Genomic DNA, 22,286 nt, shown 5'->3' with positions numbered 1-22,286 from the left:
GAAAGTCTGAAATCGAGTATCTATTAAATTTAACACCTTAATAAATTTAAAAGTCAAGTCTCTATTACAGAAAATAAGTTGTGAATGTTGGAAATATCAAAGTATTAGAATCGATTTTCGACGACTGAATACTTGATCTCAACTCGGTTTGGCATCAAAACAACGTCTTAAAAAGTCCTAAGACATACTAATTCTTAATAGTTTGATGCTTCAGTTCAGATATGTATTTTCTTTAGATTGAAATATAGTTGTGTAAAAAAGTCCATCGTCTAGGTACTTGTAAGGTGTGTTTTAATAATCTTTAACCAAATCACTGAGGGTGACACCCAAAATGAAAAGATTCATTATCCCTTTGTTTTATAATAGTAGTTGACAAATGACAATCAAAATGAAATGATTTATGTTCCCTTTATTATAATAGGAGTATGTTTTACTTTGTATAATGTGATAATATATAAGAATGAAGGGGATAAAAGTTTGAAGGTGGTGAAATCCAGATGTAAGGAGAGAGAGGAAAGTATAAACCATGAATAAGACATAACTAAAGATGAAGCATTGAGGGTAACACTAACACATGTAACACAATTTATGAAAGCAAGTATGTCATTGTGTAAATCATGTCCACTCAATCCCACTAAGCAACCATTTTGATCAACCACGTTTTCTAAACTTCGAGAAAATGGATGATTATCTTCACCTTCATCCATTTTTATCAATCACTATAACTGAATAATGCACTTACTATTGGCATATTATGTGCGTCACTCGTCACTTAATTTTATGTTTCATGAATGTTACATCTTAAGGAGTATTTAATTTTACCAATTCGTGTCACTCGTCGTCGCTTAATTTTATGTTTCGTGAATGTTACATAGTATTTAATTTTACCAATTCGTGACGTCTCGTATGATTTTTGTTGGAAATTAATTAAACGATGATAGAGAAACAAAAACCAAAACAATAAATTGGAAAAAACAACTAAAAACTAAATAAATATGAAATAAATAATTAAACAGTAACATGCCATCGCTTCTCACTTAGACGATTTTTTGAGTATCATGCCATGCCTCTACCTCTTCGATTTTTTCAAGAATCATTAAAATATTATAATGTACAACACTCAATTTTGTCTAATGAGTGTATGAAAATTATGGAAAAAAATTCCAACTCATAAGCTATGTTGTCAAGATTGGATTACGTACATTTAAATTGCTCCGTTGTTATCCCACAAAATCTACATCGAAACTTCTTTTTGTTACATGTAAATTGCTTCGTGGTCAAAATACTTGGATTAGAAGATATGACCGTCAATGTTGAGAAATATTAATTAATGGCGGCCTATCGACTAATATGGCGATTCTAAATTAATCATGAATAATATATGCTTAGACGTGACTAATCATTTAATCTCAATAGCGATAGATATAAAATATTACTCCTATGTTTAACTCATTTCGATTACAATTGTTTTGTATATTTATTTTCCTTAAATGAGTGATTATTCTGTATTCAACTCTGGAACAATTAATCTTGAATTGGTGTGACTAATGTGATCTGAACTTAATACGACTATACGAGTAATTATTTACTAGTAGTAATTTTCTTTTTTTCTAGAGTGGAGTAGGGTCTTCTATTCCATGTTCAATTAAACACAATAAAAACATCAAACTAGTTTTTTTTTCAAACACAATTAAAAAAACACATCTCCTGTCAAACTATCTTTTTCAAACACTTGAATAATGGTCTGTCAAGCAAAAGAAATGTTTCAATCAAATATTTGCGTAAACTTTAAAACTAAGAATTTATCGTACAGAGTGGATGTCCTAATCCAGTAATTTTCAAAAAGTAGTGGGTAGATTTGTTAAGTGGGATTTAGTTTTCACGAGAAGTGTTACTGTGTTACAGTATCTGTTGTTGGCTTGTTGCAATAAAATCCTCACTGAGTAATGCTTGACATTATCATTTAAATATTTTGACCCTTTTTACACTACATTTGTCTTATTTTTACTACTTCAAGGGACTATTTTGGGGTGATGTCACTGACAATGTATGAATAATGCAAACAATTGCACATTTTCTTGTGCAAAGTATAAATATTATTGTCAAACATTTATAACCATTGATTAACACAGGAGTAGCTGATAGTGTTGAAAAATCGAAGAATTGATTCAAAAAACTAAGCAATCAATTCATGTTCGCGTTTGGAATCAAAATGAAGTGTGTACTTCTATTTACAATGGTAGATATGAGTACTTGATAAATTTACCAAATCGATGCTATAAATATTAAATTTAATTAAAATTTGTTCAATAATTATTAAATTTATGATATGAATTAATTTATGCATGTTTACACCGACCATTTTGGGAAATGGCAAAGAAAAGAAACTAGCCTTAAGCGTTGTCTCTCTTCTTTATTGCACATGATTCCAAAATCCTTATCTTTCGGTTATTATTTTACAACTAATATAATCGAAACTGTTTGTTTATTGTTTCCCGGATTCTACCTCAATGTAGGAAGGACCAAGAAAGAAAGGCACATAATATGCTAATTATATTTTACAATAAGTCAAGCTTTTCTTGATAAAATTCATAAAATATAAACATCACTACAAATATATTTATTTAGATGTTTAAAGTTGGTAGATCAGTAATAAATAAAATAGGCAAAAATCTCTGTACAGTAAAACTCCAATTCAATTGGCGTGCAACGTACAATCCTTGGATGCACGCGAGAAACTCGTGCGCACACCGCTCACGTTAGCGAAAAACCCGACGAGGTCTCTCCGGTACGGCAGATATGATTTCCTCTTATCCTCTTCCTTCATCGCTCTGTTCCGCACGTAAAACGCCTCATGCGCTGACGCCGCCGCCGCGGAATTAGATCCTTTACCTCGCCCTTGCTCCGGAGATCGGAGCATCAGTTTCACCGGATTCTCTTCGCGCTGCTTCGGCGTCAGGAACACAAAACTCTCCTTCCCGTCGCTTTTGCTCCGCCGCAGCAGATCTCGGATCTTCCACCGCCTCGAAGCCGATCCAGTCGATTTGCTCTTCTCGCACTGGCTCGGCAGAGGCCTCCACACGCAGTACGTGCCTGCCGGAACGTTCTCCAGCTCGTCAGCCTCCGACGAGGAACACGACGGCTGAGAATCGCGCTCCTCGTTGTCCTCTTCAGCGAAAAGTTTTCTCAACGGAATCAGATTGTTCGACTCCGGCTGCTCGATTCCGCCGCATTCTATCAAATCGCGGTTAAATACGGGGAAAACCGGGCCGTCGTCCGCGGCGGAAACCTCCTTATCTTCGCGTAGCAAAGCGAATTCAAAATCGTCGTCAGCGACTCTGATTGCGATCTCCGGTAATCGATCTGATGAATAGCTGTTGAAGCTAGGACATATGCAAACATCGTCTTGAGCGTTATCCATATTACTGTTGTGAATCTCAATTATCACTATGCAGTCTACTTTTAGGAGTGTGTTGAGAGAGAAAAGTTTAGAGGAGTATGGGATACCAGAAAGAGGTTGAAGAGGCTGCATTTATACGGGATGAGTCAGTTATGGTTTACTTGCCTCGCACGAGTGATGTGATGTGAATTACACAATTAGATCATCACACACGTATGCACTATGCTTCCATAAACAAACCTCTTCTCCACGCCTCTGCACTGTGAACATATCTTACTTTTAGCCCCCCCAAAAATATAAAAATTACATCATGGACTATATATTTCCTTCTAGAAGCGATATTTGGTTAATTAATTTCGAATAAAAGTAGTACTACTACTAGTTTCATCGAATTTTTCATTTCAACAAAAATTTCATTTTTCTACATATGATCATCCTTCATTAAAAAAAGAATACTCCATCTATCCCGAGATAGTTAAATCGTATTCCTTTTTTATTTATCCTAAGGTAGTTGAGTAATTTTTTTTTTTTTTAAAAAACGTTATTTTCTATATTACTTTACTACTCTTCTTCTTCTTCTTCTCTATTTAGTTACTCCACTTTATTTCCAGTCTTAATGTACTCTCTCTACTTTAATTTTTTAATAAATTAATTTTTTTAATTTCGTGTTCAAAAAAATGCCCCAACTACCTTAGGACGAGAGAGTTTTAACAACTTTAATGCTTGAGATTATAATCGAGATGTTCAAGATCAAACCCTATCATTCCCTCATCCTAAAATACAGAGAATGAATTATTCTGTTTCTCTAGTTACTTGACTTAATGATAGTAACGTATAAATCTAAAATACCAACAGTCTATTAATTAAGAATTTAAGAGAACGTAATTTTCTTGAATTGGGGAAATGCAAATTTCTAGAAGATAGCAGCTAAAAAATACGTTTGAATTTGGAAAATGCAAATTTCTACTACATAACAACTGTCATCGATGATGTTGATTGAGTATTTTATATTTTTTGAACCGGAAATCAATTAGCACTAATAAACTATTGCTTAGTTAAGTTAGTTTAACATACTGCCGGTAAAATCTATAATAGCATATATATAGTTCGTTTATGCTTTTATTTATTTCTTTTATTATGTTTAATCTTATTCGTCATTTTAACGAATCTATATCTACTCACTACTCTCATGAGGTGATTGGTTAGTGGTGTACGAATGGTCTAATGGTCAAAATTAAATTTAATTGCATTACATATATAAAGACTCAATCAATATTTTCTAAATCGAAATGCTTTACGTGCATCTACAACAACGGCTAAGAGCATCTCATATTTTTTGCAAGTTACAACATAGGTTAAAAGCGCCGGCAACTATTAATATGATGCATTAGAACTTTTAGAAAATAATATTTCTAAAACTTTTCAGAATTGGAGTGAGTATTGTTTAGGGTCCAATAAAAAACATTAAAAAAATGAGTTTAGGTGGGTGAAACAATATCTACCAAAAATAACTAAATAAACGGATCGTGCTTATGATTAATTTAATTGAACATGGGTAGAACAAATAAGTGAAATTCGGCCCCATATAATGATAACCTGATTTAATTGATTTCGGGCTCAACATACATTTATCCTTAGCCCTTTTTGCTTCCAATAAAAAAAAAAAGAAAGTGAGTAATTAATTACTTGCTAAGTCCGGAAAACTCTCACCAAGTCGTCATTACAAATGGGTCACTCACCCCTTAAAAGGTCTTATAAAGGGGAGTGTTATCCACACTTATATAGATTAGATTGGATCATCACCAAGTCGATGTGAGACAGAATTTAGAGAATTTAACACGCCGCCTCACGTGTAGGCCAGAACGATACATCGGACTTCCATCGCGTGGGTAGGCAAGAGAAGAGATAAAGAGATATAATCCATCATCGACTTGAGCCCTCTCTGATACCATATTAGAAATGAATCATTCACTCCTTAAAAGGCCTTATAAGGGGGAGGATTATCCACCCTTATATATATTAGATTGGATCAACATCAAATCGGTGTGGGACATAATTTAGAGAATTTAACATATATCGATAAAGTATGGCTATAGTGCAACTAAATTTTTGTTCAACTTTCATAAATCCCCTTAGTTTTATTTATTTAAATATAAAAAATGAGTGACATTTTATTAGTAGTTAAATAGAAAAGTTAATAATCTCAAAAACATGAGAAGCTAGGCAATGTCTGTATTATACAGATACTGAGAAACGTGAGATTTGTTTACCAACTATGAGGACTGAGGTGAGAGTGAGAGACACTAATTAAATTATTGAACTAAAATTTCACTTTCATAATTTATGGGATAAGTGTAGTTTCTGTTTTCAATTTACAGAAACCTATTTTTTTAAAAATCTTGAATTACGATTCCCAACTTTCAAAATAGTTACAATTTTATTTTTTGTAAGAGACATTAGTACATTATAATAATATCCTAACTTCAAAGATAAAGATTTATTTGATAATTTGTTCATAAATTGTTGGATATTTTAGTGTAATTGGAGTAACTTGATTGATCGGTTATTGTTATAATGATACATCATTTAAGTATGGAGGTGCGGAGTGCACGCTTATTTGAATTCATTATGATGTTAGGGGCGGAGCTCCTGAATAGATGAACGGGAGTCCGGGGGCAGCGCCCCCGGGTAGCGGGGTCCAAGGGGCGGCAGCCCCCGGCTGGGGTCGAGCTGTATTAGAAATTCATCCGAAAATATAATTTCTGAAAGTCAAAAGACTAATTTGCAATTTCGGAAACCTTTTGAAAATCAGTTATTTTCGGTTAATATTCCCAACGGATGCACTGTTTCGTCAACAGCTGCACCGGTTCGTCTTCTTCAAAATCTGATCAATTCTTCTGGTTCAAAAATCTCGAATACACATGAATTTTCTGATTTCTCTGAATTTTATCCGATCAAATAAGTTTAATAGAACCACCAAAATTGATTTGATTTGAAAGTAATTATCACGACTTTAAGATATCCGTTTTTCTGTTCAATATATTGAATCTCCCTAACATAAATTGAGATTAATTTAAATTTGCAGCCTAAAATTCTACATGTAGCTACATAACATCAATCATTGGAAGTTGACTGTAGTCAGCTATTGGTGTCCATACTAATAGTTGACCAATCAATAATCATATTCATCGTGGTCCCTGTCACGTGAATCTCTCATCATGTCACTATACATATATAGAGTTACTCCTTCCGTTTTCAGATTTAAAAAAAAAAAATTTAAAAAAAATAAAAATCAATAAAAAAAGATGTGGAACGTGGATCCTATTTTTTTTTTCTCTATTTTTTTCAATTATAAAACTCTATGTCTAAATGAAATGTCTCACATATAATGAGATGAAGGGAATAATGTTTAATGATGGTATAAGTTATAAGTAAATAATTTGTTGTACAGATAATAAATTGGGATAACTTTCAAAAAATAAAATATATTGTATATAGATGTACTCGTGCTTGTGTGTTGTGTATATATATGTGTATGTATAGGATTATGCTTTTAATGCATTTTCAATAACTAAATGGCGGTTTTGTTTCTTTCATAATTGAATCGTGTAGGATTATATGCCACACACGCTCAGAATTGAAAAATTAACCAAAAAGTAAAATAGGATTATCTTAGTCCTTAGAATTAGTTAAAAATAGACATTGTTATCTTTTGTGTTGCTTTTTTATTTGGTTCATCAAAATCTTACTCCTACATTTTTGTTTGTCTTTTGTTTGTTAGGATTAGTCTTAGAATTGAGTTCTCCTCGTGGATGAAAAGTATGAACAATTTTATGTTTACCATAACTTCACGCTATATTATGTTCCTATATTTTATTTTTAGGAACACTTTTTGTTTATGACAGTTATGTTTTACGTGAGTTAGATGTTTGATTGAGTCATCATTTAGTTGTAATTGGTAAGTTTATTGATGCGTTAGTTGTTTACGATAATTATGTTTTACGTGAGTTAGATGTTTGATTGAGTCATCATTTAGTTGTAATTGGTAAGTTTATTGACGCGTTAGTACAATGTGTACCAGTTTTGCAATAGTATAAATGTTTAATTATATTATAGGAGTAGTTCCTAATATTCATGTACATCAAAATAAAAAAAAAATAGTAAAATTTACAGGTATCATTTTTGTCAATTAATACTCTATAAAACATGACAGTTTTAGAACATGAAAATTATAATACCAATAATATATTTAAAAATAATTTATTAATATGTTACATTAATATAAAGATATTATTTTTCAAAAACTGTGTATTGCGACTGTTGTTAAATCGTTGCCAAAAGAATATGGAGTACTTAAATTTTCTACACTAAAGTATAGTTTTTACAAAAAAAATAGAAGATGATTTTTAGGTGAAGTTTGGAGAAATGTGACGTGTAAAATGGAAAAGCAAATTGATATCTAAAAGGATATGAAATGTGTCCATATATTATACAGTAAAATTTTGTTGATTAAAATGTTAAAGGTCCCAAACAATTTATTACTACTAGTTTATACTGGTACTATATTTTGTATACATATTTAACTACTCTTACTTCTCGTCATATTTTTTCACGAAGTATATTACTCCCTCCGTCCCAATTTAATAGTCACTTTTAAAATTTTCCATATTTGGTCATACAATTTTACCCAATTCTTCGTCAAAATTACATAAAAATGTCATTATCTACATTAAAATAAATCATAACAAAAATCAAAAGTCAAAAGAGACTCACCTTCAACCAACTCCATCATCTTACTTCATTTATTACACATTCTGTCATCTCGCTTTATTTATTACACACTTCATCATCTCACTTCATTTATTACACACTTCAACTATTTCTTAAAACCTGAGCCATAACAATAAGTGACTCCAAATATGGGACGGAGGGAGTAAGTTTTAAATCTACCCACGCTTCAATAGAACTAAATGTTAGAGTTTGTATACTAAAAATCACGTTTCGAGTGATTGAATACTGTAAACTCTTATTTTATTTCCAATGAATAAAACAGATTATTTTTGTCATAATGTTGTTATGTTTTACATTTAATGGATGTTAATGCATGATTAAATGTATAAGTTAACTTAACAAAGTCTAAGTCTTTGTTTTAGTAGACCGGTTGTGGGCGGCGTCCACTTTAAGGTAACACGGTCAGTTCTAAACAAAAAAAAAAGATGAATTTCACAACCTAGTTGGAATTTGACTATCCATCGAGAAAGGTTGCAATGTCAGTCCGCATATTTCTAAGTCTTACTGAAATAAGATGACATTGGTGTGGTATAGCACTGAACGGATCTAACAGCAAGACTTGTCCTTATGCTATCTACTGAAAGGCGAGGTCTTGATAAATATTTGTTTCTTAATCAATGTAGGTTAGCATTGAGCATACGATATTGATTATGCATTACTTTGACTTATCAAATGGTGCGGGTTTTTCGTAACCCAATGATCCTGATATATTGGGTAGTGGTGATCAATATCTAGCGGTGCCAGGATTGCTATTATATTGAATCGTGCACGAGCTGAGTCTTGTTTGATAATGTCCTCAATAGGAGTGCGAAACAAGGTTTTATTATTCGGAACCTAGCTAGTTGGAGTTTGATTACTCTATGAATAATAAATAAGTGTTTCATGCTGAGTCCACTCTTGGAATTAATAAGCAGTTAATTAATTAAGTCCATACCAGACATTAATTAATTAATGGACATTTTTATCTTAAGCATGGGAAATGAAAGTTAAACGGAAACCCGGATTACTTGTAATTTCGGATTTGGATGGGGAGAGTTCAATATTACTTCTGTAGTGGCTGCTCGTAATATTCCAATTATAACTTATATTGAATTGTGGGTTCAATTTAATTAGTAAAAAGTAAATTGGATGAGCCCATATCCAAAACCTTCCATAGATCCTTGTCTGGGCCCAAAAGGAACTTAATATAAATAGGAGAATAAAAGAGACAGAAAATCACAATTTTTATACTTAAAATTTTCGAAATTTTCGAATCCCTCTAGTTGAAGAGGATTTCGAAATTCACTCCTATTCCCAAAATGATTTCTTCTGTCTTCTTTATTTAAGTCCTAGTATTCTGGTGAGATCAGCCCACACTGATATCGGAGTACAGTTCGGAAACCAGAGAGAAGATTTGTGGTCTAGTATTCAAAGCGTCACGTGGAGAAGCAGCTAGCCATCTTCAATTTTTTGGAGAATTAATTAGGTATATTTCTGCTTCGTAGAAAAGCAAGTTTTAGGTTTCAATATTCTTAAAGCATGATTAATTCAAGTTATGAGCATGATACATGTAAGAATTACACGAATAGATTTTGTCTAAATAATCTGCTAAATAGATCTGATTATTATGATTTATTAGTGTGATTAATAATTGTTAAATTATGTTAATCCATGCAACACCACTTCCGCTGCCAGTTCCATCACTAAATGCAGTGACTAGTGACAAAATTTTAGGCATGCTTGGTATGATGGAATGGAATGGAGGGTAGAATGAAATGTAGATAGAAATGAAATGTCAATTTCCTTGAATTTCCTTTGCATTTTCATCAATTTACTCATTCATTCCATTACATCAAGCAAATTAATATAATGAAAGTAGAAATCACATTCCATTCCATCATACCGAGAAGTCCCTATGAAGTTTAAAAAATTTAACAAATCCCTCTACAGTTATTTGTTTACGAAAATTCACAACCTTCCACTAATTTCGTAAAATATCTTATAAATCAAACTTAATTTCGTAATTTTGTAAAAAATACGTTATCTATACAATCTTCTTTTCGCAGGTAATTTTAAACAAAAAGATACATTTATTTTTTATTTTTGGTAATTACCAAGGGTATCCACTGGCATTTCCGCATGTAATTTTAAACAAAAAGTTATTGATCTCCTGACCAATTGGTTAAGGATGAACGAGTCCCGTGCCACTCGACCACATCCCTTGAGTTAAAGATACGTTTATTTTAATACAACAAGAGACTTATAACTTGGTCCAAATAAAGATACGAGTCCATTTCATAGTTGTCTAAATTAGTAAAAAGAGGAACAAACATCATTTTGCAAATTTGTAGCTTTATATATATAATATGTTCCTTGAAAAAGTAAATTGTGATGTAAAATTTGCTCTGCCTTATAATTAAAAATATCCCAAATTCCCAATAGAAAAGTTGCTTCCCTTTTTAATACGATATCCCTTATTAATATGGTTGCATTAATATGACAGATTTATTTTCATCCCTATCCATTTTTTCCAAAATGAAGCAATTCGATTCATGATAAAAATGTAGAATAAAATCTTGGATTTGATAAATACTCCTAATATATAAATGTAACTAAATATAGGTGACATGATTTTGTAAGAAATAGTAATTGGATTAGAATTCAACCATCCATAAAACTACGTGGTGAAGATTCATTCAACCGTAGAGACAGGAAGAGTTTTACATATCAATATAAATATATATATCTCTATATATCAATTGGTGGTTTTCTCGACGACGTCTATGGCGGAGAAGTCGAAACGACGAAACTAAACGACGCCGTTGTTCTCCTCTCTGCGTCTTTGTTTCCGTCGTTTTTGGATTTTTCGTTTCGCCTCCGGAGATTATCCGGCCTGGAAACCCTAGGTTAGTCTGCAATGACAATTTACAGCTCTTTTGGTTGATGCCGATTAGCTTTGTGATTTTAGCTCGCGCGTGTTGTTATCGCGTTTTAATCTGTTGGCTTGAATGCTAGAGTTTACATCCAGTGCTGGCGCAAAGCTGAATTGTGTTGTTGATAGACGTTGTTGCTGTGATTTGATTGGTAGCTTTGTGAGAGAATGTGTTTCGAGTTTCTGCATTCTGGAATGATACTTCGGAAATGTCGATTTTTTATTGCTATCCTTTTCAATCTCGTTACATTTTGTAGTGGCATATGATTAGTTGTGATGTGATGATAGAAGATCTGGATTTGTACCGAGTGCAGTTGTTTGATTCGCCGCTCAGAGATTAGGTGTACAAGCTCTAGGTTTTAAGCTTCGTGGATTTTGGGTTTATGAAGTCATTGTTTTGATGATTTTGACAACAATCAGTGACTTGATCCCAACAAGGTGTGGATTTCATCTGCGATGACAACTAATTCTGAAGAGTGGATTTTTTCCTAAACTACAGAATTATTTCAGAATTGTTAGTCAATGTGAAGTAGGATTTGTAATAACATTACAATAAGTAACTCACACTCATTGAACTCATTTTGAAAAGTTGATATGGATTGCATGAATGTCACGCATTTTCATTTATATTCATCTCCCTGGTTACCTAACTGCATGATGTGATATCCACCTAACACTTATTATCTAAATTCTGCAGATATATGAAGTTTTGCTGAGTTTGGTCTGGCAGTCTTTACGGTCTGGCAGTCTTTACTGAAGTTCTTGACTTCATATTTCAAGTTTCATAAGAAGTGTGTAACATGATCTGATTTATAACGGCTTTCTGTTCATAAGGCGGATAGATTTTCACTTTCTCACAAGTGTTGAGAAACAACTATGTTGTTTATCTACAGGTATGTGGTGAGTCTCTGTTAGTGATATTGAAAAATTTCCATGGCTGTCGAACAAAACAATTGATGACTGATTTTTCTATAAACATCGAGTCAAATGGGTCTTTTTTTTATTTGTTGTAGCTGCAGATATTGTGTTGGCAAGGGCCAATGTTAAGTTGTTTTGTGGGAGGGCAACATTGTTTCAATACCAGCCTTCTCTGTGTATATCCAGCCGATGTTTGTTGGGACATCAATGTGTAGAAGACTATTCACTTTGGTATAAGGAATCATGTCTCAAGAACCAGCCAAAAAATTTCCTCTTAATGCTCAAGATTATGAGTTATATGAGGAAGTTGGAGAGGGCGTCAGTGCTACTGTATACAGAGCTCTTTGTATTCCACTTAACGAGGTTGTTGCAATAAAGGTTCTTGATCTTGAGAAGTGCAACAATGACTTGGTACGTCATTTTCTTGTGAACTTATTCTAGTCTGAAATTGAATACTATCCCAATATGTCGTAACATGTTGGCTGTTGCCTTTTCGGTCCATGATCACTACTTCCCTGATAATGTTTTTAAACTTTCAGTGCTTCACTTGTTTCTTTTTTCTTCTGCTTAACTAAGACCTAGTTGTTTATCCATGTTCAAATGAGTTCCATAGTTTTTTTTTTAAAATACATATTTAATGCCTGAGAATATATCTTCTGTATCTGCATCTCTCATTCTAGGAAATGCAATTTTCTGTAACTTTGAATAAGTTTTTGCTTGAGTCTGTGGAAAAATATGACATGCTCTACATAAAACATCACTATCTCAGACAATTGTCTAATAGCTGAAATCTTACGTTAACTCCATTGGGTTACTAGCCCTTTTCAATTAAAAGGGTATTCCATAAGATGGGAAATACAAAAAACATCTAAGTACAAGTCAATGCATATTTTTAGGATTTATGACATGGCTTTAAAGATTACATGTTTGATTTTGTAAGTGTATGATGCCTGTGATTGATATCGAGTTATTAGCTGGTTAGATTGGTGGGGACCCCATCTGGGATTGAAAATATTTTCAATTTGTTATCATATATCGTTGTTCGGAGTTATTTATTCCAGCAAATAAGAAGAAAGTTGCCAACTTGGGGTAAAACGATAGATGGAGTGCATTTGAGAAGAAGGAATTTGGAAGTAAAGAAGGAATTTGGAAGTAACTAATTTTCAACTGGAATCTATTTTGGATAATTGATGAATGATTGCGAGGCCCAAGTCCAATCAATATCAAATGATTCAAATTAATAGTTGTCTAAGTTATATAAAATGATGAAAATACAAGCTTTTTAACATGACCTTTGACACTTCCACAGCATCGCACTGAGTGTCAACCACTTACGTTGTGTTGGCGATCTTTCTCTATTTTAACAAATTTAACACCCAAATGTAGTTTGGGCACCATAATGCGAGTTGGCATGTTGGACTCCTACATGTAATTCATACGCAGATCAAAATAATATGGCTGTAAGTTTGTGCCTGGAGTAAAAAGTTATTGCACAACACACAAGTTATGCTTTCCACCTATAGTGACACCATCATTTCCTACATTTCTCCGTTTACCATTCTCTCTTCTCCAAATCCTTTTCATTCAAGTTGATTCTTCCTTTTGTTCAAACAATCATGCATTACTTTTGTAACCATTCCTATGTTTCCCTAACATTCACTGGAAAGTGATTTCCACTCTCGCCAATGTGCTGCTGTTTACAGCGAGTTCACAGCCCTATCACCATCAGGATGTCACACAATGTGCGCCATCCTCCTGAGTAGTTCTTGTCACACATTGAAACTTATTCCATCATTTCCACAGTTGGATTTTGAACAGTTCTAATGGTTTGGATTGATCTTAAAGAATTTCGAACAAACTTCATCATCAGGTATTTCTACTGCAAGCTAGAAAATCTGTTATCGATGTAGACGCTGATGAAGGCGATGAAACTCATGGTGGAAGGACTAGAGTTAAGAGTGTTGATAAAATACAGAAGAATGCCGATCAATTGTTTCTATGTTCCCATGTACATCTCCACTTTTATCTGCAACTGCTTTTAGAATCACGTAAAGCTTTGCCACCACCAGGGGACCATGCCTGTCACTGACATTTCCTAAAAGCGTCACATTGATTGGGCTCAGATTTTTATTATTTCCACACAAAATGTGACCATTTAGCAAAATGAAATGTAGGAATCTTGTGTGTCATCTCAGCTTCATGGTGCCAGAATGTTGACGAGTGTTTGCTTTGTTAAAATTGTGGAAAGGTTTGTTACCTCATTGTTATTAATTGAAGGTTGGACCTTTTTGTTAGAGTCAAGGTCAGGTTAAATCTTCCCCCAACTTACCTTAAGAATCTTACTGGCAAAGTGGTACTTCAAGTTGTTGCTAGTTAATTATGCCCCCATATTGACCTTATCTTCAATTTTTTTTTTCTGTTTGCCTGTATCATAATAGGATGGCATTCGGCGAGAGGTGCAAACCATGATTCTGATTGACCATCCAAATCTCTTGCGGGCTCACTGCTCATTCACTGCTGGCCATAATCTATGGGTTGTTATGCCTTACATGGCAGGTGGATCTTGCCTACACATTATGAAATCATCTTATCCGGAAGGTTTTGAGGAGCCTGTTATTGCTACATTATTACGTGAGACCCTCAGAGCTCTTGTGTACCTTCACAGCCATGGACATATCCACAGAGATGTGAAGGTATGATAACTTTTTCTCTCTCTTTGTTTACCTCATTTAGCTTCTATAGTTCTATTTTGTCAATAACCTTGCATGTTCTTATTTCATGTTTGATTTAATTGTTGAGTTAAAAACCATTATCTACTTTTGCACTTGGAATCATTACTGCACTCTGCTATCTAGTAGGACTTCTTAAATTTAAAGCTACTTTTAAATATACTATAAGTTGATCTGGCTTGGATGTTTACTAGTATTTCACATCCAATACAGTCTCATGTGATGTGATTTTTTTGCATTATGTGCTTGAAGAAACAATCCTTCTTTAGTTATGCCAATTCCGAATTTGTAATGACTTGATGTATCTCTTTTGGTATGATATCACAGTCAGGGAACATACTGCTTGATTCTAATGGTGCTGTTAAATTGGGAGACTATGGAGTCTCTGCATGCATGTATGATACTGGTGATCGTCAGCGTACACGTAATACTTTTGTTGGAACACCTTGCTGGTAAAATATCTCTATGAATGAAATTTTTATCAATTATGTTCTACAGGGGCTAACAATTTTTTTTTAAAATTTTTTTGAGCCTTTTTATATATCTAAGTATATATGTATTTTGTGTAACAGGATGGCACCCGAAGTCATGCAGCAGTTACATGGTTATGATTTCAAGTGAGTATCTAAAGAAGGTTATTTATCCATCTTGACTGTCTTTTATCTTTCTCAAGTTGTTTGTTGATTTATTTTATAGAGCAGACATATGGTCATTTGGAATCACAGCACTTGAACTTGCTCATGGTCATGCCCCTTTCTCCAAGTACCCACCTATGAAGGTTAGTAATAATTTATATACTTATAATCGTTGTTCCTCATGTTAAATATGGTGAATTATTCAGTCTTATAATGCTACATTCAGGTTCTGTTGATGACGCTACAAAATGCACCTCCAGGTCTGGACTACGAAAGGGACAAGAGGTTCTCTAAGGTATAACCTTTTGTGCTAGATACTTGGTGCTGTTCTTTTATTTAGTGCTAAGATACAAGTGTCAGCAGTCTTTCAAAGAGATGGTCGCTGCCTGCTTGGTGAAGGATCCCAAAAAACGCCCCACCTCAGAAAAGCTTTTGAAGCATCCCTTCTTTAAACATGCACGCTCAATTGAATATTTGGAGCGTGGTATCCTTGCCGGCATGCCACCTCTAGGAGAACGTTTTAGGCTGCTTAAGGTCTAACATGCTTTCTATTGTCTCGTTTGTTTACCTTCAATATCATTTATTACAATTATGTCTAACTATCGGAATGTTTTTCGAGGATTGCTATTACAGGCAAAAGAAGCAGATATGCTGGTGCAAAATAAGGCACTATATGAGGACAAGGAACATCTATCGCAGGTAAGGAATGAACTGTGCCTAATCTTTCCATATTTATCTTAGAACAAATATGCATATTATAATATGTTGAGAACCTAATTACAATGTTTAGGGACATTTGGTTGAATTATGAAATTGATAAGCAATGGGCTATCCATTTTGCGAAACAGAAGTGTGGATTCATCATCATATCTACTACTATACAGCTGCTATTGTTTCATCTTTAAAATCTGATTAAATCAAGAAATGGTTCTTCTAAAATGGAGCCCATGTTCTCATTTCCCATTGTAGTTAAATCTTGAAGGTATTAGCCAGATTGAGGCTTTTTTTTAATGATCTAAAAGACGAAAGGCCCTTTTTTTTAATGATCAAGAGGCATTTGATTGTTCTCATGTTCCTACTGTGATTAAATCTTCTTTCTACTTCTCTCCAGCGGCATTTTTTCTTAAATCTAGTAATTTTGATATGATATTTTTATCCTCAACTAATATGTGAGAGGGAATTGCCGGAGAAATCAAGAATTTTAATCTTAAGATAAAAGGAAAAGTTAATGATCTCGTCAGATTTTTTTAAATAAGGATCTTGTGAGAAAAAAAGGGTACGAGGACGTATTGAAAAAAAAAACTAAAAATACAAGGACTTTTAAATGTGTTTTGTCTTATTAGAAATTTAGAACGTTAAAGTTAAAACTGCATGTGTTGTACTTGTTGAATTTGAATGAATAAAGTATTAACATTGGATATGAGGAAAATTGGTACTAGTTGTTTGGTGGAAGCGCATGTCAGTGACTGCTTTTGATGCTGATATTGCATTATGAAATTTGTATTCTGACGGTTTTTTGTTAAAAAGAGTGCATTAATCAGCTAGTCAGTAGAGTAGAATATTTAAGAACTAGGCTGCAAAATTACTAGATTAAAATGTTGGTGATATTGGTAGGAAGACATAATGTGCAATTTAATTTATTTACATAGATTTGAGTGTAGTTTTATGGATGGCTGATCACAGGATGTTTGACTTTGACATCATGCTATGATATGCGCATATAATGTCAGACTAGTTGCTTCTGGTGTCAAGTTTTACTTATAAAAAACAAGGATCAACATGATACGATTTATTGGAAATGTGAATTTCATTTATGACAGTATCATGCACTTGTATGATGATTCTAGCCATCCCTCATCTTGAGCTGTTGTATGCAGCAAGAGTACATTCGAGGAATCAGCGCCTGGAATTTCAACTTGGATGATTTGAAGAACCAAGCTGCCCTTGTATGCCATAGCCTCTAATAAATTGGTTTTATTGCTTGAATTCGTACATATTCCAGCTTCTGAATATCTCTTGATGCTAGCAGATTCCAGATGATTTTGTATCAAACTCCGATGATGCAAGTGTTAGTGGGAAGTATGCTGATGGTCAGGAAAGTTTGTTCTCTGAGAAGGATAGTGATTCCAAAGCTGTGTCTAACTTGGAGGTATTGCTTCTGTGCTGATTCCTGGTTTTCATTTTGTAATATCAGCTCTAATTTTTTTTATTTTCTCCGTCCATTTTCTTTCTGATGTTTGTAGTTATTTTCTTTTTAAAAATATTTGTTTTCTATCTTCTTAGGATGAGCTCAATGATTTACCTAATATGGAGGATTCTCTTGCTGCATTTCCAATGAAACCTCTTCAGGCTCTGAAGTATGCTATCAAATCTATTGACCTCCGCTCTTCTTTCTGTACTTTAAGAATGATTTTGTTTAAACTTTAGGACTCAGTATGGTAGGGACGGGTAATTGCTAACAGCGCTTCTTGTTGGGAATCTTGGGATGCATGGTCCTAATATCTGATCTTTATTATCAGTGATCTTGAGTGTTCTGTTAGCTGTAAAGAGTGTTCCAAAAGATTATGCAAGAAAGATGAAAGTATAATAATGGCTTGGTTTTCTTGATCTAGGCCTCTATCAAGTGCTTCAGTGCTTATAACAAAATTTAAGAGATATTAATGGCTTGCATCGCTCAGTTTTCTTGTTGGATCTTTAAATTGACGTATTTTATTTGTATGACATCTATGTGCTCAAACCAACTTATTACCAACTCAGAACATTCATCTCCTCATATTAATTTGTTTTGGCCGTAAATGTTGACAGTCATTTCTTGCTTGAGGTGTTCAACTCCCTTTTGTTCAATACAGGGGTTGTTTTGATGTTAGTGAAGATGATATTGCTGCTACTAGTCCAACTTCAAGAGATTCTGTTCCTTCAGATTTTGAACAGCAAAATCCACAACAGTCATCTACAAGTGCTGTGGATCGAGAAGCAGGAACAGATGATGGTTTGGATCCATCTCATTCTTCTATTGCAGGACGCAGAAAATTTTCCAGTGGCTCACTGCTACAGGAATACGTGCTTTCCCCAAGAAAACTTATTGGTAATGGGGATAGGTAAATATTCTTTATCAGTAATTCTAGTACAAAGTTGAACACCTGTATTTTGGTAGTTGCCGTTATTGAACTTTGGTTGCCTCTAATGTATTTTACCCTTCAAATTTTTCTTCACTAAAAGCCTCTAGTTCTGTTAAGCTGTTCTGCAATCTCTTCTTATACTTCCACAACTATCTGGAGCCAATTTTTGTAAAATGCATCTTTTGTTGAAGATGCCTAATATTTTCGCACTCTAATTTCTATTTCTTCTATGACTTTTAGTTTAGCTCTATTGAAACTGTGGACAACTAATATCTTTGAGTGAGATCAATTTCATTTCCCTCTTCCGCATTAAAAACCGGAATCATCAACTTGCTTAGGGGTTCTAGCTCTCCAGCATTTACTCCATTTGCTAAAAGATTACTACATGGGAATGTCCTGCACCCTGAAACATTCCTATATATTCTTAAGGATATTGGAAGCATATTTATTAAATACATGTTGAAAATATAGCTAAATCATCTTATTTCTGCTTAAATGCATTGTCACTTAACATTTTGAGTAGTTCAATTTTGATTATAATGTAGAGATCATCTGCAACCAAGATTTCAAGTAGATCGGAATTCTAGTGGTCCACTGCAGTATCGTCACAAGAAAGATTTCAGTATTCCTAATGCAGGTAATTTGTAGACTGCTGTATTGTTTGCTGATTGATATGGACTCGACATTCTTTTTTTCTGTCTTCTTTTAATCATATGTATCCTTGCAAATATATTAATGCATCCGTTTTAGGCGAGGATGCATCAGAAGGTGCTATAGTTGAACGGAGAGGACGTTTCAAAGTCACATCAGCAGATGTGAGTCCCAAGGTACCATTTGTGGGCTCATTACTATATTATGTGCATGGATGGTGCCAAGATGGGCCCTCTATATGCCATTTTCCAACCATTGTTGTGTTTTTTCTTTCTCTTCTATTTGTTTTTGCTTTTTTTGTTTGTTTTGTTTGAACACTTTTTTTATTGTATGGTGTAAACCTTAGGTAAGAAGCTTCCCCCTTTAATGTTGGGGGTCTTCTTAACTGGTTTGCATAGTTCACTTAACTTGTAAACCACTGTGAAGGGCATCAACTCTACTTTCTACATGCATTGGCTATGAAAAGTGTGCTGCTAGTTGCACCCAGCTTTTAAGTGGCTTTGGAATAATGACACGGATTGTGGATGTTTGCAATTTTTTTTTTTTGATGGATACCTATCTCTTCACTTAGGGTTCAATGAACTTGGTAAGCCCAGTTTCTGGTGGTTCAACAAGCCCAACAATACCAAGCCATTCAGGTGCTTTAATTCTTCCATCATTGCAATTCATCCTGCAGCAGAACACTGCACAAAGAGTAAGCACTGCTTAACTGAGTCAGATCTTCTTTGATTATTTGTTGCTGTAACATTTCCGTTCATCTTGCCAGGACGAGATACTTAAACTGATGAAGATGTTGGAGCAACCTTCTGGTAACCGTTTATGCTATTTTAACTTTTGATTGCGTACTAGTTACATCTGGCTAAATTTTATCCTCCCCCAATACAATTCTCTTTTGTCAATACACTCTCTGTTGTTGTACAGAGTTTATTCAAAGTAGCTGATATATGCTCTGTGCAGGTAATGGCACTGAGCTAACTGAAGCTGGAACACTTTCACCGGTATGCATTCATTGATATATAGAGTTGTAATGCTTGAGAAAAATAATATTTACTCTGTTTTTCCACTGTTACAGATAAACCCGACACTTAAGGAGCGAGAGTTGCAAACTCAGATTATGCAGTTGCAACAAAGGTATGAGATCAAACTCCTGGATACCAATGAGTTGTGTTGTATTGTATCATCATCTCTGCGCTAAAGTGAGTTTCAAATTTCAGCATTGGAAGTGTGGTGGATGAGCTCCATAGAGTAAAGGCGAAGAATTCTCAGGTTTGTCTTTGCATAGCAAATGCTGAATAGCTATTTCAGATATTCAGATTGATGCAACCTCTCTGCTCTATCTTTCGATCTACAGTTGGAAAGAAAATTAAACGCAGTACTCAAGCAAGACGACAAGGTACAATGATATGGAGTTTCTAGGAGAAAAGGGCAGTGAAATGATTTATGATGATGACGTCGACATTCCCCTCTCGCAATATGTTTGATCTGTTCCTGCAAAGGAGGAGGAGCTCTTGGCATCTCATAATTTTGTTGTGGGGATATGTGATTTGTGCAGCATAGTGTGAATACTAGTAGTGTTGGTATTACCAGTTGCGAGTGGCATGTGTTGTGGTATTTCAAATCGTTGTTCCATTATTGTAATTAATTAATTTGATCCAATATTGAGAATAATTGTTATGGCGCCTAGTTGTACCGCTGCTGCATGCTATTTTATTTCATTTTTTTAATCTTTACACAATGCTTTGGTGAAAATTTAAAGGTTGGAAGTTAAAAATAGAACAATGATTTAAATGTACAGAGGTGTTTCGGTTGGGTTCAATCGATATTTATCGTCCAGAAACTTGACCGAATGACTGCAACTTGAACTTAATGTTCTTGATTAGTGTCCTTCCTGTTTCACACAGTAGGAACACATGGTTATTGTACTCGGAATCGTTGTACTACAGCATAATATTCGGAAATTTTGAATGAGTATTAATTTTAGGATAAGATATCAATATAAGATTGTTTAATAATTTTGGAATACAAATTATTGTGTAACGCATCCATACAGACTTGGGGCCACGGAGGCCCTTTTTCTCTTTCAAGTTTCAACTGACAAGGACTCAGAAGGGGACGTGCAACTTAATAATTTTATCCTATCAACCTATTACCTATATGAATATAAACTTATACGTATAGCGAGTATGTTCAATTCTTCAAATTAAAATCTAAGAATCAACATAAAATATACTTCCAATTGTTCCACGTACTGATATTTTCGTGTTTGACAACTTGAAATCAGTTAGCAATTGGTATGGTTTGAGCTTCCAATTAATAAATTGTCATATTTTCAATTTAAGATAATTTTTTGTTGGTAGCATTTATTTTAATTGGTCTTAGTTTAGGCGTAATTAGAATATGAATTCATAATTAAATATATTAAATTTTAATCGGATCGCATTAGTAGTTAAAATTTTACTCCTATTAATTAATGAAATTTTAAAATTCAAGTAACTATGTTAAAATAAGACTATTAGCTAAAAATTTTAGATGACGATCTTGAAGATTCTCCTGACAAAGCATTACGTGGTAATTCAGTTTCTAATCTCGATTTATTTAGTAATTCTATTTCTAGAATCTTTTAGATGTAAAAATAACTCTTATTATCTAACCTGTCCCAATAAATTAGTCCGTTATTCGTTTTCACACATATTAGTAATATATTTATTGTTAACGGAATTTAGAAAACATAGTTTATACTTCGCGTTTGTTAAATTTGAAAACTCTAACTATTATGAGTATTTAGTAAATTAGGATGAGTGTCAAGGTAATATAAAGATTAAATCACTGGAAATTCTGGGACGGGTTTTAATTACAATTAAAAGATTGTATACTTATTTTTACATTTTAAAAATTAATTTGAAATTCCAAATAGAGTCAGAAATTGAAATTTTAAGTAAAAATTATCTAGTTAAATTATTGCGAGACCTATATCTGTTCTATAAATTCATGTGATTTACCTAACTTGATAGTTATGTAATGTTGTTATAGTATTACGTAGTCATCATGTGAAATATAATTCCACTATATCATTCAACCATCATACATGCTTAATAATTTTTTTTCATTTTCTTGTATTCATATATATGGGAA

The 22,286-nt window shown here is 33.6% G+C and overlaps 2 protein-coding genes across 6 annotated transcripts; one reads left to right on the top strand and one right to left on the bottom strand.

Annotated features, from left to right (window-relative positions):
* Positions 1-2,526: 2,526 nt before the first annotated feature.
* On the bottom strand, positions 2,527-3,521 carry LOC125209157 (uncharacterized). The gene has a single exon (XM_048108765.2). The coding sequence runs from the start codon at positions 3,419-3,421 to the stop codon at positions 2,696-2,698; it is 726 nt and encodes a 241-aa protein (XP_047964722.2). The 5' UTR covers positions 3,422-3,521; the 3' UTR covers positions 2,527-2,695.
* A 7,384-nt stretch (positions 3,522-10,905) lies between these two features.
* Positions 10,906-20,837, top strand: LOC125213944 (uncharacterized). 5 transcript variants are annotated; one of them, XM_089068268.1, is made up of 22 exons: positions 10,906-11,076; positions 11,800-11,995; positions 12,116-12,431; positions 14,459-14,713; positions 15,077-15,201; positions 15,322-15,366; positions 15,446-15,527; positions 15,611-15,679; positions 15,748-15,918; positions 16,018-16,083; positions 17,262-17,330; positions 17,414-17,533; positions 17,668-17,741; positions 18,234-18,482; positions 19,049-19,140; positions 19,254-19,318; positions 19,726-19,848; positions 19,921-19,963; positions 20,112-20,152; positions 20,227-20,285; positions 20,369-20,420; positions 20,506-20,837. In XM_089068268.1, the coding sequence occupies exons 3-22, from the start codon at positions 12,264-12,266 to the stop codon at positions 20,554-20,556; spliced, it is 2,019 nt and encodes a 672-aa protein (XP_088924394.1). In that variant the 5' UTR covers positions 10,906-11,076; positions 11,800-11,995; positions 12,116-12,263; the 3' UTR covers positions 20,557-20,837. The 5 variants fall into 5 exon arrangements, with proteins under 5 accessions (XP_088924394.1, XP_088924393.1, XP_047970709.1 ...); XM_089068267.1 differs by having other exon boundaries at positions 10,908-11,076; positions 12,122-12,431; positions 19,254-19,330; XM_048114752.2 differs by having other exon boundaries at positions 10,908-11,076; positions 19,254-19,330.
* The last annotated feature ends 1,449 nt before the right edge of the window (positions 20,838-22,286 follow it).

Source organism: Salvia hispanica, chromosome 3 (assembly GCF_029641045.1).
Source record: "Salvia hispanica isolate PSC_SH4W2 chromosome 3, Shi_PSC_v1, whole genome shotgun sequence".
Taxonomy (NCBI): Eukaryota; Viridiplantae; Streptophyta; class Magnoliopsida; order Lamiales; family Lamiaceae; genus Salvia; species Salvia hispanica.
This window is presented reverse-complemented; position numbering and strand designations above follow the sequence as displayed.